General features: G+C 52.7%; 1 protein-coding gene across 1 annotated transcript in view; it reads right to left on the bottom strand.

Moving 5' to 3' along the window:
- The window catches only part of LHX5 (LIM homeobox 5), a 60,125-nt gene extending 45,618 nt beyond the window's left edge, over window positions 1–14,507 (bottom strand). The window contains exons 1-2 of the mRNA XM_069619228.1: window positions 13,543–14,507; window positions 8,742–8,968 (exon numbers count right to left, since the gene is read on the bottom strand). Coding sequence (XP_069475329.1) covers window positions 8,742–8,968; window positions 13,543–13,715 — 400 coding nt within the window. The 5' untranslated portion in view covers window positions 13,716–14,507. The remainder of the gene's footprint in view (window positions 1–8,741; window positions 8,969–13,542) is intronic.
- Window positions 14,508–14,628: the final 121 nt, after the last annotated feature.

The following is a 14,628-nucleotide window of genomic DNA, read 5'->3' as shown; positions in this document are numbered from 1 at the left end:
GGGAAGGCGGTAATTACTGTACCGCAAATTGCAGTACCGTAATTACCTCGGAAGTCCCTTTGTGGGTCCCTACTTTAACGGCTGGTCCAGACCATTCGTTAAGGTTGGGAGCCGCAAAGGGACCTCTTAATCAGGAGTTAAGGGTTTAACGGCGCCGACACCTTTTACGGCGCCGTTTAACCCTTAACGCCAGGGTCGTAATGACCCCCAATGCGTAGAATGCATGTGATCATGGGCAGCTTCCTGGTGCATATATTGTTGTACCGTTGGTTTCTCAGAAAGGCGAAGGAATACTTCCTTGGGTTAGTAGCATATCTGAATAAAATGCATGTAGCCAATATGCATTCTATGCACCACGTGTGTGTACCCCACCACCATGATGTCTGCACAATGAACTCTTCAAGCCATACCCATCCCACTTACCCCAACCACCACCCCATGACCGACAACCGCTGGCCAACGATAAGCATGCACCGCAGGGAAGCACCCATCCAAACATTCTCAAGATATACAACACCATCCTAAACCCTGCAGCAGAAATGACAATATGTAAGAGAGTATTTTATTTTATTTCTTGTATATTTATAAGGCGCCTATACACAATGGGCCTGATTCATGAAATGATGTGCGTGGAAAATCAGGGACTTGCGCAGGACTTTTCCAGGTCATGTGTGGAGTTTGACAGGATCTGTGAGTCGCTGCGAGCAATAGAGCGCCTTGTGTGAGAGGCCACGCAGAGTGTGGGAGTGGCTTGCGCAGAGGGCTGGGAAGGGGGTGGAACACAGAAAATGGGGAAGAACATGCAAAAATGTGGGTGTTACAAGGGACGGCACACAAGCAGTCCCTCGCATGCCCATAATTGCACCTAACGACACATATTCACGGAACCACCCGCGCAGCCTTTCAGCAGAGTAATGGCAATGCAAATCCCTCTATCTCTACGCCTCCCAAAGGCAGACGTAAGTACACTTGAGCATAGGATTTGCAGCGCGGAGGTGGGTTTGCATGTTGGATTTAAGGGTGCGTGTACGCAACCGGGTTCTGATCTAATTTAGGGGTGCGCTTATGCATTGTAGCGGGGTGCAGGAATGGTTTACGGGGTTCGCAAGAATATCTTCCAAGTTTAGACCGTGTTACGATTTTCCATATGCATGTTGTCGGTGCGCCGGCAACAGTTACGGGGAACCCTGCGCAGGGTCCCCAAGATGCAGGCCTGGTTGCGTGGGACCCCACGCACTGTTTGAAGGGTGCGTGTATTCGTTCCCCGCGTTAGTGCGCAATGGAAGCTGTTCTGGCTGTCTATGATTTGCGTGTGGGTGTGTCGCTGGCATTCCGGACGCAAATTGCGAATTCGGTTACTTTGTGCAGAGACTTCCATGAATACATGGGCCGTGCATTTTTTATTCTGCACACAGCCTCGCAATGTGACCTTGCACTTGCAGGATTTCTGTGCACATTTCCATGAATAGGGCCCAATGTGTTTACAGGCGCCACCAGACAGAAAAAAAGGCGCACAAGGGAAGGGGGGCAGTGGAAGGCAGGCCCAATGATAGGCCAGTGCTCTGGGGAAACGAGGGGCAAGTGCTACGAGAAGACCATGGAGGGTAAGTGCTAATGGGAGCCCGTAGGACAAGTGCCCGGGAATGACGAGGATCATCCACTGGTTCTTGGGGGGGCAGTGGGCCGAACTCAAGAAGGTGCCAACCTGCAGGTTGGTCAGGGAGGGGGCCTGGAGGAGCAGTGCTCGGTTTGGGCGGGTGCTGAAGTAGACTGAATGAGGGGGGCCTGGTGCCCTATCCGACTCGTATGGGACCAGAGCCCCAGTCGCAGCAGACAGAGGAGGATTTAGCAAAGGAAGGCGAGAGGGAAGGAGGAAGAGAAGAGCAGGGTCTTGAGGCGAAGACCAGGCCAGAGTAGATCACAAATGATCATATGTAATAAATGAGAGCAGAAATAATCATGTGTAGTAGAGTAGACCAGAAATGGACATATGTAATAAATGAGAGCTGAAATAATCATGTGTAGTAGATTAACCAGAAATGATCGCGTGTAGCAGAGTAGACCAGAAATGATCGTGTGTAATACATGAAAGCAGAAATGATCGTGTGTAACAGACTAGAGGAGAAATGATCCCTGCAACAGATTTGGATAACAACTATGGGGGGAACCTTCAGAAACACACACCCTTCCACAACCACATACTGAGGCACTGACTCCTAAACTGAAACCGGGTTGCTCTAATCTGCCCACAGCAACACGAGCACAGGCTCCTCGCCACTGGCCACTTGACACTACCCTGTCCCAGCCAGATGGATAGCTCGCTGAGCGCTGGCCAGGAGCACGGGGTCGGGCTGCACTTCACAGATTAGCTCAGACCTTCAACGTTCTGAGGTCGAAAATGGAATTCAATTACATTGGGTAACAACAACATCGGCTATTGCAGTGCTTAGACCCGGGGGAAATCAGACATGAAGCACTATATAGGAAACAAAAAAGAATTACTGTGATCCCTCTTCTTGTAGGATCTGGGTTCAAGTGGAAAGATGGCATACATTGCGATTTACAAGACCCGATTCCATGATCTGGGCATAGAGGCAGCAGCAGGAGTGGACCTGTGTGGCGCTGCGCTGCATTCTACCTACAATGCCCGATTGTGTTTCGCACCCTTTCGGGGGGAGCCTGTGCTGGGGGACGGGAGTCGGGGAGAAAGCGACAAGAGGGCCTTGGGTCTGCGGCGACAATGGGCACTCGACAACCGAGCCGTGGATCACGGAGAAGGAGACGGCCGGGAGGTGACGGGGAGACGGGGAAAGTGACAGCAAGAAAGGAAGGTTACAGGGGGAGAGGGAGCGCGCGGAAAGGCTAGAATGGAGCGCACATAATGCAAGGGATCGTTCCGTGGAAGGGAGACTAGGAACGCTTTTCCCAGGCGCAGATAGTGGAATCTTATTCAAGAAGCCAGGTTACAATAGTGTGTGTGTGGGTTACAGTTGTAGGGGTGTGTGTGTGCGTGCGGCATGGGGCTTTGCGAGTGGGGAGGCGAGGGGCGAAAGATGGAGAGGGGGCAGGGATTGTGGAGCAAGTGAGGATAGAATCAGTGTACAAGGGGGTACGGCTGACATTGGGTGCGAATGGAAATCGGTTGAAGACCAGAAGCTTGGGCAAGCGCTGAGAAGAGGGGGCGAGAGGAGTGGTAAGATTGGAGGAGGGGGAGAGGGCAAGTGTGTGGGGGTAGGTGGAGGTGGGGGGGCAATACAAACACAGGCAGGAGCAGATAATTAATGAAAGCCACCGAAGGCGTTATATGGGGGAAGAGGCCCAGATGGGCGGCCCAAGGGAGCGCTTCTAACAGGCTACATCTTTCCCCGACTTACGGGACGGGGGGCCCCCTTTCCCCGAGTAGCTCTCCTGCTCTCTATCGCCCTCGACCCCCTCACATTTTCACCAGGAGCACGCTTCCTCCCCGCCTTGATGCACGCCACCCACTGTCCCTCGCCTCTCCTCGTTTCTAGTCTCCCGCGCCCCGTTCATTTGCCCCTTCTCCCCGATGGGTCGCATCCCCTCCTGCCACTGCTCCCCTCCCCTGCCACCCATCCCATAGGGCCCCCGCTCTCTCCTCGTCTTCCTAACACGGACCTTTCTCCTTCTGCCTCGCGATCCTATGTCTACCCCCACGCCCCTCCTGAAACACTGCGGACCTTAACGCTGACCTTACTCCAGGGCACCCCAACAACCGCGCACAATATAAGCAGCGCCAATAGCAGACACGAGGGTGCACCCCTTCCAAAGCAGCCCTGTTTTGGGGTGCAGGGCCGTCTGGGAGACATGCGCCGGGCATAACGGTGGGTTCAACGTTGCATCTCTGACTTGTGTTTACATTTAGAAACACATCTGTACACCTAACTCCAGGGGAGGAACACAGACACCCCGTAATCAGAACAATCGCCGTAGGTGTAAAACACGGTAAACGAAGGAACACGGCAAGTCATTGAGAGAAAACACGCCTATAACATGGAACCCGCGAGGAAAGCGCCCTACACTCTGACGTTTGGGCCGCGGACAGTTCGGGTTCGTTCTGTGGGATAAACGTTCGTTTTAACACAGAGCAAACGCATTAGTTAATAGCGGAATATGTTGGCATGGGGAAGGGGTGGGCGGCTATAAGGGGAGTGTAGCATGTTTTCGGTGAGTGGGGGTCGTAGCCACATCGACAAAAAGACAGTCAGGGGGGCGGGCTGAGGTAAACGGATGGAGGTTGGCGGATAGGTGTATGGGTGAGTGCATGAACTGAGTCGGATTGTGGGGGTTTGCGGTAGAAGCAGCACGAACTTCCAAACAAAGAAACCCATCTCTGTGATGTTCCAAGCTCCCGGTCATTGTGAACACCCGGGCATTGGCGCATGAGCCCATTGACACCCCCACACCCGAACCCTTTCTTCGGGACCCCGAACACTCGCAAACATGCGGCCCGGGGTCAGATATATTTGGGTGGGGGACGCCCCATTCTATTCGCGCATTCGAAATTCGCCAATAATAACCGTTAGACCATGGCGGGGATGCGGGGCAGCGAATCCGTTCCCAGAGACGAGGTTTGGGCGCTGCGCCAGATTGCGACCTGCCGAAGCGGACGCCCCAAAACCGCGGGAAACGTGTGGGGGCCAGTCTGGCCAGCCATCTCGCAACCAACCCCTGCCTGGCACTGTTTGGGGTGCTTTTAGTGTGTGTGTGTGTGTGTGTGGGGGGAGGTGGGGGTGGGGTGGGGGGGTGATTCCACTGCAGCCGCAGGACGAAACGGGAGTCCACGGCGGGCGAGGTGTCGGGCTGTATCCAGGAATGCGCACCAGGGAAAAAAGAGGCGCTCATCGGGTCGGGGTGCGCGTGCCCTGCTGTGAAAACCAGCTCTTAAAACTGACCTGCAGATAGTCCATAGTGGAATTTAGAACGGGTTAAACCTACTTTAGTCTACATTTTTCGAAACAAAAGCGCCCGAATTGTTATGACAGGTTATTTACAACGCGCTTATTACCCTGAATTTTCTAATCGCGGATTTAGGAATCGAACCTGTGTAGTTCCGTGTCGTTTTGCTTTCTCGGCAAGCACGTTGCCGCTGAGCTATCCTCCCAGGACGTTCGGGAGGTATCCCCCTCCTCTTGCATTTATCCTCGATGTATGTAAATAAAAGCACCGTGGCCTTGCAGAAGCCACGATTTGCGCAGGATCACAGGAAGTGGCAAAATGGGATTAGAAAACACATACTAGTTCAATTGGCCGGCGGCCGAATCCTTGCGCTGTTCAGCAGTCAGCGATGAGCCCCTTACATCGCATCTCCATGAGAGAACTGCGCGCACCCAATGCGGGCGCGCCTCCTGTCTTCAGAAGAGAGATCAGATGGCGTTTGCGGATACTCACCACGGCCGGCAGGGGGCGCGCGGAGAGGAAGCCACGGTAATCTCCCCATCCTGACTGCCGAGAGCTCTGCCAAGCAGTTTGAGCTCCAAATATTGGCAGCTTCTAGGATTCACTCGAGACCCCCTCTAGATCTTCTGCTGTGACAGCCCCAGAGAAGCCCTCTGCAGGCGTAATGCTTGGAGTGAGGGAAGGACACGCTGCTCCCAGGAGAGCACGGGGGGTGGAACCCATAGGAGGCGCTGTCAGCCAGCCTCACCCACAGGCATGGATTCCAAGACCCGGCAAGGACAGGGCACATCTTCACCACCACACTGTGTCCTCACTGCCCTCACCCCCCATCCTCTCCACTTGCCTTTTTGGCTTAAGGCACTGCCCAATTTAACAGAGCAGTGTCCAGAGGATATTATTATGCGTAACACTGTGCCACAACTCTTGAAGGGGGCAGGTGTCTATTATTCGGTTTGCTCCATTACTTATAACAGGTGGACATATTACCAATACAAGTTTTTTTTTTAAAGGGCCCAGTTCACAAGTTGCTAGGAGTAAGTCTGACTTGCACCTGGAGAGTGCTATCTGATTCAGGAACCTATTCTGCTCAACCCTGACTTGCCATTGACTTACTGCACAGTAAGTCAGGAGTACATCAGGTGTACGTCTGAGTTCCTCAGAGAAATGTCTTTTGTGTATCAGACAGCCGCCTCCAGGTGTAAATCACACTTACTCCTGTTAACTGCTTTGTGAATGGTGCTCAGTCACTTCTATGGGACATTACTGCGTCTTGTTAGCTGCCCCATTGCTTTGGAGTAGTCTAGAGGGCATTTCCTGGTTTTACACTGTGACCCCATTATTTTGGAATAGGGTCCAGAGGATATTGCACAGCTGTATGAGCTGCTCTAACTCACTGGCGTAGGGTCGACAGGGCAGTACTTGGATTTACCACTATCACACTGCTGTGCATCAGGATTTAAGCTGCAGTCTGAAACCTGAGGCTCCCCAGATGTGTAGGACCACAATTCCCATTTGCCCTACCCAGCATAGCCAATGGTGAGGAGTCACTGGAGTCATAGTCATAAACATATGGAGAACCACAAGTTGTAGACCCCTGGATTAGAGGATATTACTCAGTCTTGAAACATGCACCTGCTCCTAAGGGTGGGGTCTAGAGGATATTACTCTTTCAGTCTTACAAGCTGCCCCATCTCTTTCGAGTGCGGTGTTGAGGACATTGTTTGGTTTTCCACCATGTCCCAACTCTTTGCAACAGGATCCAGAGGGAATTACTCTGTATTTGGAGCTGCCCTACCTCAGTGCACTAGGGCAGGGGTCTGCAACCTTGGGCTCTCCTAATGTTTTGGACTACAACTTCCATCAACCCTATCCACAATATTCAATGGTGCAGAAGCATGGGATTTGTAGTCCAAAACATCTGGAGAGCCACATGTTGCAGACCCCTGGACTAGGGTTTAGATGACAATACTGGGTTTTACACCATACAATGCATTTGGAATCAGATCCAGTGGATATTACTCAGGCTTACGAGCTGCCTCGTCACTTTGGCGTATGGCCTGGACGGCAATAAGGGGCTCATTTTGTAAGTCCATATAATTTGGCAGTAGGGGCATGTTACATGTAGACATACACGTAGGTGGGTTCCTGCTGCCAAATTTTGCCAGGCACCTCTTCTAACTCCTTGGATTGGGGTCCAAATACATCTCAGCACTAGAAAGCATCCTTCTCTATGTGGTACATGCCACTTCCCCTCGTTTCTTTGCAATGAAGCCTACATATCTTTCAATCAAACATAGCCTCTGCCTATATGGGTAGGAGATTACGACTCTGTCTCATTGGTGTAGGACCTACACAGATCTCAATGCTAAATCCCCCTAATCTCCTGGGGGGAGGTTTTCAGACTTCACTACACTGCACCCTCTCTTTCTTGGAGGAGAACTGGCTGTGTATTAGGCAGCCATGATCGGAGATCACACTGCTGACCCCCAAACTACCCGACCCAAGTTCAGACTGCTTTATGCTCTCCTCCTACCAGTGAGCTCTCCTACCCCGAGTTCAGTCCGGTGTATATCTTGAGCACTCCTGCACAAGTATAGCTTGCTAAAAACCTTGAGCTCTCCTACCCAAGATCAGCCAGCTACCAACTTTTGCTCTCCTATCCAAGCTCAGACTGCTCTCATCTCATGCCCGTGTTCATTCAGTTTTCATTTTTGAGCCCTGGTTCCTGAATTCAGGTGACTCCCACCCTTCAGCTCAGACTGCTCCCTCCATTGACCTCTCTTACTCAGGTGAAGGGTCTTCCCACCTTTGAGCCCCGGTTTCTCCCTCTGTCCTCCCGCCCAGGTTCAGGACTTTCCTAACTGGCTTCAAGCTGCTCCCTCCCTTGATCCCTCTTACACAAGTGAAGGATCTTCCCACCCTTGAGCTCTCCTTGAGTCCATATTTCTCCCTCTGGCTTCCCGCCCAGGTTCAGGACTTTCCTAACTGGCTCCAAGCTGCTCCCTCCCTTGATCCCTCTTACTCAAGTGAAGGATCTTCCCACCCTTGAGCTCTCCTTGAGTCCATATTTCTCCCTCTGTCTTCCTGCCCAGGTTCAGGACTTTCCTAGCTGGCTTCAGGCTGCTCCCTCCCTTGATTTCTATCGTACCAAGGTGCAGGATCTTCCCACCCTTGGGCTCGCCCACTTGAGTCCTGGGTTCTCCCCCCATCCTCCTGTCCAGGTTCAGGACCTTCCTCGCTGGCTTCAGGCTGCTCCCTCCCTTGAACTCTTTTACGCAGGTGCAGGATCTTGCTACCCTTGAGCTCACCTCCCGGAGTTCCAGATTCTCCCTCTGTCCTCCCGACCAGGTACAGGACTTTCCTAGCTGGCTTCAGGCTGCTCCCTCTCTTGATCCCTCTTACTCAGGTGAAGGACCGTCCCACCCTTGAGCTCTCCTCGAGTCCCATTTGCTTCCTCTGCCCAGGTTCAGGTCTTTCCTAGCTGGCTTCAGGCTGCTCCCTCCCTTGCGCGGTACTACTCAAGCTCAGCACCATACTACCTCTGAGTGCTTCTACTGGAGTTCAAGGTACTCCCCGCTTGAGGTCCCCTGCCCAGGTTTCGCTGCTTAAACCATTGAGTGCTTCTACCCAAGTTCAGGATTATGTTCTACCATTGACCTTTCAGACGGTTTCATTTTTACCTCATGTGACCAGAGATCTATCCCACTAGAGTTCAGACTGTACCCTCAAATGAGCTCCTGTTGCCAGGCTCCGGATCGTCTCACCCATGAGCTTCCCTACCAGACTTCACGCGTGCCCTGCCACACCCCTTCGAGCGCTCCTACCTGAGTTCAGGCTGCCCTCCTTCAGGCCGATTGAAGAGCTGGTGTAGTCCTCCTTGCACACAAACTTGTTCTCGTCGATGATGTAGAGCTCCTCGCCGGTGGAGAGCTGCTTGTTGCACACCATGCAGGTAAAGCAGTTCAGGTGGAACACTTTGCTCCGTGCCTTGCGCACCAGGTCGCTGGGGGAGATGCCCTGGGAGCAGCCTGCACATTTGGTCCCAAACCTCCTGGATGGAAAGAAAATAGAAACAGCCCTCAGAAATTGCTTGTTGACCTGGGAAAGCGAAATGAAATTGAATAGAGTCTGCACAGGTGGGAGGGTAAGTTGACGGGTTTGGGGGATAGGCAACGCCTGCCAGTGATTAGCATGGTGTTTGGGGGCAATGCATTGCCTGCTGGGAGAAACGTCCTGGGAAACCATATATTGACAGCTAGGTGTCAGGGTGGGGGTACATCCTGTGTTGTCATGAGTGGATACGGTGGTGTGAGAAATGCATTGCATGCTAGGGTTCGCTACTGGATGTCTTTCAATGTCTGTCATAGTACAGTAGGGGGCGCCGTCTCTGTACGCTGTGTAATGTCTGTCAATGTTCAGCATGGGGCCAGGCCTCGTGGCGTCTTGCAATGCCTGCCAGGCCAAGGCATGGGGCGAGGTGATCAGGGCGCAAGAGGGTCGAAGACGACAGGGAAAGATCCGCTTGGGGCAGTTCTGGGTGTGGGGCAGGCACGTAGCGTCTGCCAGGGAGGGTGCAGAAGGTCCGGTCCAATGAGATGGGTGTGTGGGTGGCTGGAGGCATGTGGGTGGGTTCATGCAGTGACATGAAAGGTGAGGGCATTTCGGAGCCGGTTGGGGGCTAGCATGGGGGTCGGGTTGCACAGGTGGGAGGGTACATTGACGGGGTCGCATTTTAGAAATCGGACCATTGACATTAGAGAAGCAATCTTAGTGGCAAATTCATGCCCCCCTTCACAGGCTACTTTGGGTTTGCTCATTGGGCCCCCGGATCTCTGCACAGTCAGGCCTCGACAAAAGAAGGGGGGTTCCATTCATAACAGCCCTAGAAATAAGATCAGACATGACCCGCCCCCTTGCAGCACAATTATATATTTGTTTTTTGTTTTTTTAAAATGCTTGGTTCATTTACTTTTAATATTTAGGATATGTTTGGTCATTTACCCTTGCTCCCAAGGAATTTTTTTTTGTACCCAGGAGGAAATCAGATGTTTAAGACGGTAATGGTGTGTCCACATGGGAAAATGCCGCGCATTCCAGAGAAATTCCCCCCAAATGTACCGTAAACCGCTGCTGAATTCCTAGGATAACCCCTCTGTATTTTCAGAACCAGAATCCCTGATGTATGATCTCACCCAGCCCCCGCCCCCCACCCACCAGAAAACGGGGGAGTTCATGGGCGTGTCTTTAGGCAGCCATCCTACATTCATGAGACATGCAGTGCCCTTCCCAAACCCGCCCAGTGCTCCATAGGGGAAACTCCCCCCTGCCCTTATTTATTTATTGTAGTTTTATAACGTGCCAATTGCAAAGGGTCGCTTTCTGCGTGTCGTTCCGTGACTCTCCCCGTGGTTGCAGGAAATTAACCCTTTCTTCTATGGAAATGTACCATGTGACCTTAGGGTGTAATGCGTGTCTCCTTGGGTAATTCATCCAGTGTCGCTAGGATATTCACCCATTGTCCTTGCACGTTGTCTTTAGCGTGTGCACCGTGAGTCTCATGTTATTCGCGCCCTTTCTGTAGGTTATTTATCCTGTGTCCTTATGTCTCAAATCACCGTGTCCTTAGGTTATTTACCCTGTTCGCATAGATTATTCACCCGTTGTCCATAACATATTCACCCTTTGTCCTTAGGTTATTTACCCTGTTCGCATAGGTTATTCACCCATTGTCCTTAACATATTCACCCTTTGCCCTTATGTGAAAATTCAACCAATGCCCTTATGTTAATGATCCTGTGTCATGTAGGATTTTTAACCGTGGGCCGCGAAGTTATTCGCCATGTTTTTCTTTAGGTGCTCACCCTGGGCTGGGCCCTATGTGAAAATGCAGCCTGTGTCCTTACACGATTCACCCTTGTGCCCGTCGGGATATCGAGCCCCTGCTCTCGGGTTCGGAATTCACCCTGGCTCCTTAGACTATCCCCACCCCCTCCTGAAGCCCTTTTCGTGTGGTAGAAGACTGGTCCGGAAACGGGCCTGGTTCCGCGGGCTGAGCGTGGGCGCGCTCGCTCGCGCTCATTCGGACATACCGCGGTATTCGGATGTAGCGGATAGTGACGGCACGGGGCGGGCGGATAAGGGGCAGAAAAGGCCGGAATGCAAACTCGCACCCGCTTCCAACGGTGTGTGGGAGAATCGGGGAGATATGCGCGAGGCCTGCGGGTTGCACTCGCCCTATGGACATGCTATACTGCAATTGGGTGCCCAGGGGGTAGCCTAACAGTGACACCTGCCCTTCAAAGGGCGGCTGAATAGAGCGTGGCTACAGGCAGGGACCCCTGCCATCGCCCGCACAGGATGGTTTGGGATCGTGGCGCTGTGTGTATGGGTGCAGGAAGAATAGAGTGAGTGCGCGTGTTCTGCGGTTGGCAAGCGCGGATTTGCCTATATTACACAGTCTGGAGAAAATTCCACCGGGTTTTATTAAAACGCGACTATGGTGCGGCACTGATGGACATTCGGCGCAGAAGCATTTTTTTCGGTTAAAATATAATTTCCCCCTTCGTGGTAAAATGTGCTCGATAGTTTTATTTTTGTAATTGTATTTACTTGATTAAATTGATTTCCGACTTTTACAGGGCCGTTATTTACCCGGGACATGTGCTCGATATTTCATTCTACTGAACTACTGGGCGTTTTATAAAATGGTTTCAATTGCTCATGGTAGCTCTTTAGCCCACCTCTGTCTGTCTGTGGGGTGGGGGTGTTGGCAGTGAATTAGAATGGGGGATCCTAATCCCCCCCCCCCCCCCATCGACCCCACACACAATCGCTCTGCAACAAAATATTAAAGGTGTACCCTCTCCCGCCCGGGATAAAAAAAAGACCTGTCCAAAGGGATCGACCCTCGAGTGACTTTGATGGAGTGCACGCATTAGGGCTCGTGAGTCATTTTAGGTCTTATCTTGGGCCATAATTGGCTCATCTGCACCTTATCAAAAATCATTAAGAGCGACTAAAGAGCCGGGCCGCAGTAGGGCTGCCGCGGCCGGGCCGTTAGCGGCCCTTTACATGTGCACGGAGCTACCTGGTCCTCGCGGCCTTTCAGCGCTGGCCCCCCGGGAAGGAAGTCTTTCTCTCGGCGCAGCGCATCGCCTCTGCATACAGCCGGGCGCCCAGGCCAAGCAGACACGGCACCTTAAAGCCGTTGCATATGCACAGGTCACGAGGCCTCGGGCCACTCCCTTTACATGTCAAGGAGAGGGGCGCTGGGCCTCGGACCCATCCCTCTGCAGCTATTGACTTCACCTGGGGGGTTGCATACACTTTAACATTTCATCCCAACCCCTCAAGCTTTTTTACAGCAACTCGTTTGTGGAATGTGTTTAATGGACTATTTTTATATAGCCCGAAGCGGTACAGTGAATATTTATATGTGGCGCCCTCTCAGCTGTGGCTCGTGAGGAAAGAAGGTACATTTACGGTCAGATGAACCAGCGGGGGGGGGGGGGGGGCTCGCTTTGACATGCAATACAGAGCCTTTCGACGCAGGATCGAATCACGGCAGGGCCCAACTCAGCCTTTCATCATTCCGAGGTGGATAAATGAGCAATGCACACCGTGGGTAATAATATGCAGCGCTCAGATACCCGAGGGGTTGTAGCGCTATATTAAAGCAAAAAATAAAAAAATGACTACCAGGTGAGATACCTTGAAGCCGCCCCGTGAATTAATAATCGCAGGTCTTCCCATTGGCACACAATGTGCCCGGCTCTATTTTTTCCGGGCACCCGTGCCTCGATCCCACTACACATATACATTTCTTCGGTTTTTTAAATATTGCGGCCCAGAACCTGCAGATATTTTTAGTTGGCAAAGCCTACAGAGGGGGCACGTTTATGCATTTGCTTTAAAACCCCGCGTTGGATGGCAGGAGCACTGGGAAAGAAATATGTTGGCGTTTATCGACCCCTTTCCTACTTGGGTTCATGACGCCCGGCAGTGCCATCCTCCCAGCTCCGGAACAATGTCAGGGTAGGGTGACAATGTCTGTCTGTGCCAGGGCTACTTCAAACACCTCCTATTCGCAGGAGCGTCATTCGTTTTAGCCTAGCCGAATATATCCGGGTGGATATGTCTTTTGAACTCAGGTGAAGGCTGATTAACACAGCTCGTAACCGGTAACAATTAAACAAATCTTTCTGGGTAATGCGCGCCACTGTTAGTTAACCGACCTTGCATTTATATAGCGCTTCCTCCTATGTGTTATGGTGTCGATGCGCTTTCCTGGGGTGAAATAAACTCACAATTATTGTCGTTGAGGGTTTGTGTGAGAATCGCTAATATTTTCAGCGGATAACTTCTCAATTTGGTTTTCATTTCATTATTTACAACCAAATACCCCATAATATGTCAAAACAAATTTAGCTAAAGCATAGAACGAGTCTGTATAACGAAAGAAAAGGCGAAACTGTGTTTTGTGCAGCGCAGCCCATGCACTGCACTACCTAGTACCTCGTCGCAGTGTAAAGTTATAGTATTGCAGCGCTGCTCATTGCACGATATGACGTGCCTTAGGCCAGTCCAGGTCGGGGACTGCACTGGGCCTGTGGCGGGTGCACTCACCTGAAGAAGTCGTTCTTGCAGTAGAGCTTGCCCTCCCGGGAGAAGCACTTGTCGGTCAGGTTGCACTTACAGTCGCAGCACAGCACGCACTTGATGTGCCAAGCCCTGTCCAGTACGTTTAGCAGGAAGCGGTCCAGGATGGGCCGCTCGCAGCCTGCACAGTGCACCATCATGGCTCCGGCCGGTGGGTGGGGGGGGGGGAGGCCCCGTCTGTCTCGGGAGCGGAAACCACAGAGGCAAGCCCTCAACTCCTGCGCCCCCTTCCAGGGACCGTGAGGGGGGCAGCGTCAGAGCAGACCATGCAGGCTACCCTCTGCGCGCAGGCTCTTCCACTCACGGCAGGCGGCGTCCCCCGGTGCGTAGGCCAGCCTGCGTCCCGGACACCTGCTCGCCCCCCGAGCAGGGCATGGACTTCCCGACAGCCGAATGGTTCCCTTGGCCCTCCAAAGTTTTTGGTGTAGTTCTTGAAAAATATCGATCCAGGTGGCTTCGAAACCCCGCTTTAAGCTGATCTGCCTGGCGAGGACAGGCCTGGTGGACGCAACTGGTCTTCTGGCGGTGGGAACTGGCCTGGTTTCCCCAGCTGAGATTCTGGGGTGCTGTAAGCGGGAGAGAACTGGCTTGCTTCTCCTAGCGGGCTGCTGTGTTGCTCCAAGCGGGAGTACTGGCCTTGCACCCTTGGCTGGGCTGCTCTGGTGTTAGCAGAAGAGGTCCCCAGGATAGAAAAGGCCTGGAGCGCCTGACTTGGATGCTGTGTTGCCGGCAGGAGAGGACCCTTCTGGTGCCTCCTAGTTGGACTGCTGTGTACCAGCAGGAGATGCCCGACCAGGTGCCCACAAGATGGGCTGTGGTGTGTTTTTCGGCGCAAGGCAAGGCCCGGACCCCCACTCTCTGCTTCGTCTTCCCCGTTTCCTCCTCCCCCTGGTGAGCCCGGCGGGATGGCACTGCTCCTCCACTTTCGTCCTCCCCTATGAACAGCTTTGTCTGCCAAGCTGGCCCATTCGCGCATCCTTATTCAGATTCCGTGACGTTCCCCGGCACGCAGCGCTGCGCGGCCAATCGCAAGCCGGTGTCCATGGCAACCAC

This window comes from Ambystoma mexicanum, chromosome 10 (genome assembly GCF_040938575.1).
Source record: "Ambystoma mexicanum isolate Mex_15411 chromosome 10, UKY_AmexF1_1, whole genome shotgun sequence".
Lineage (NCBI taxonomy): Eukaryota > Metazoa > Chordata > Amphibia > Caudata > Ambystomatidae > Ambystoma > Ambystoma mexicanum.
This window is presented reverse-complemented; position numbering and strand designations above follow the sequence as displayed.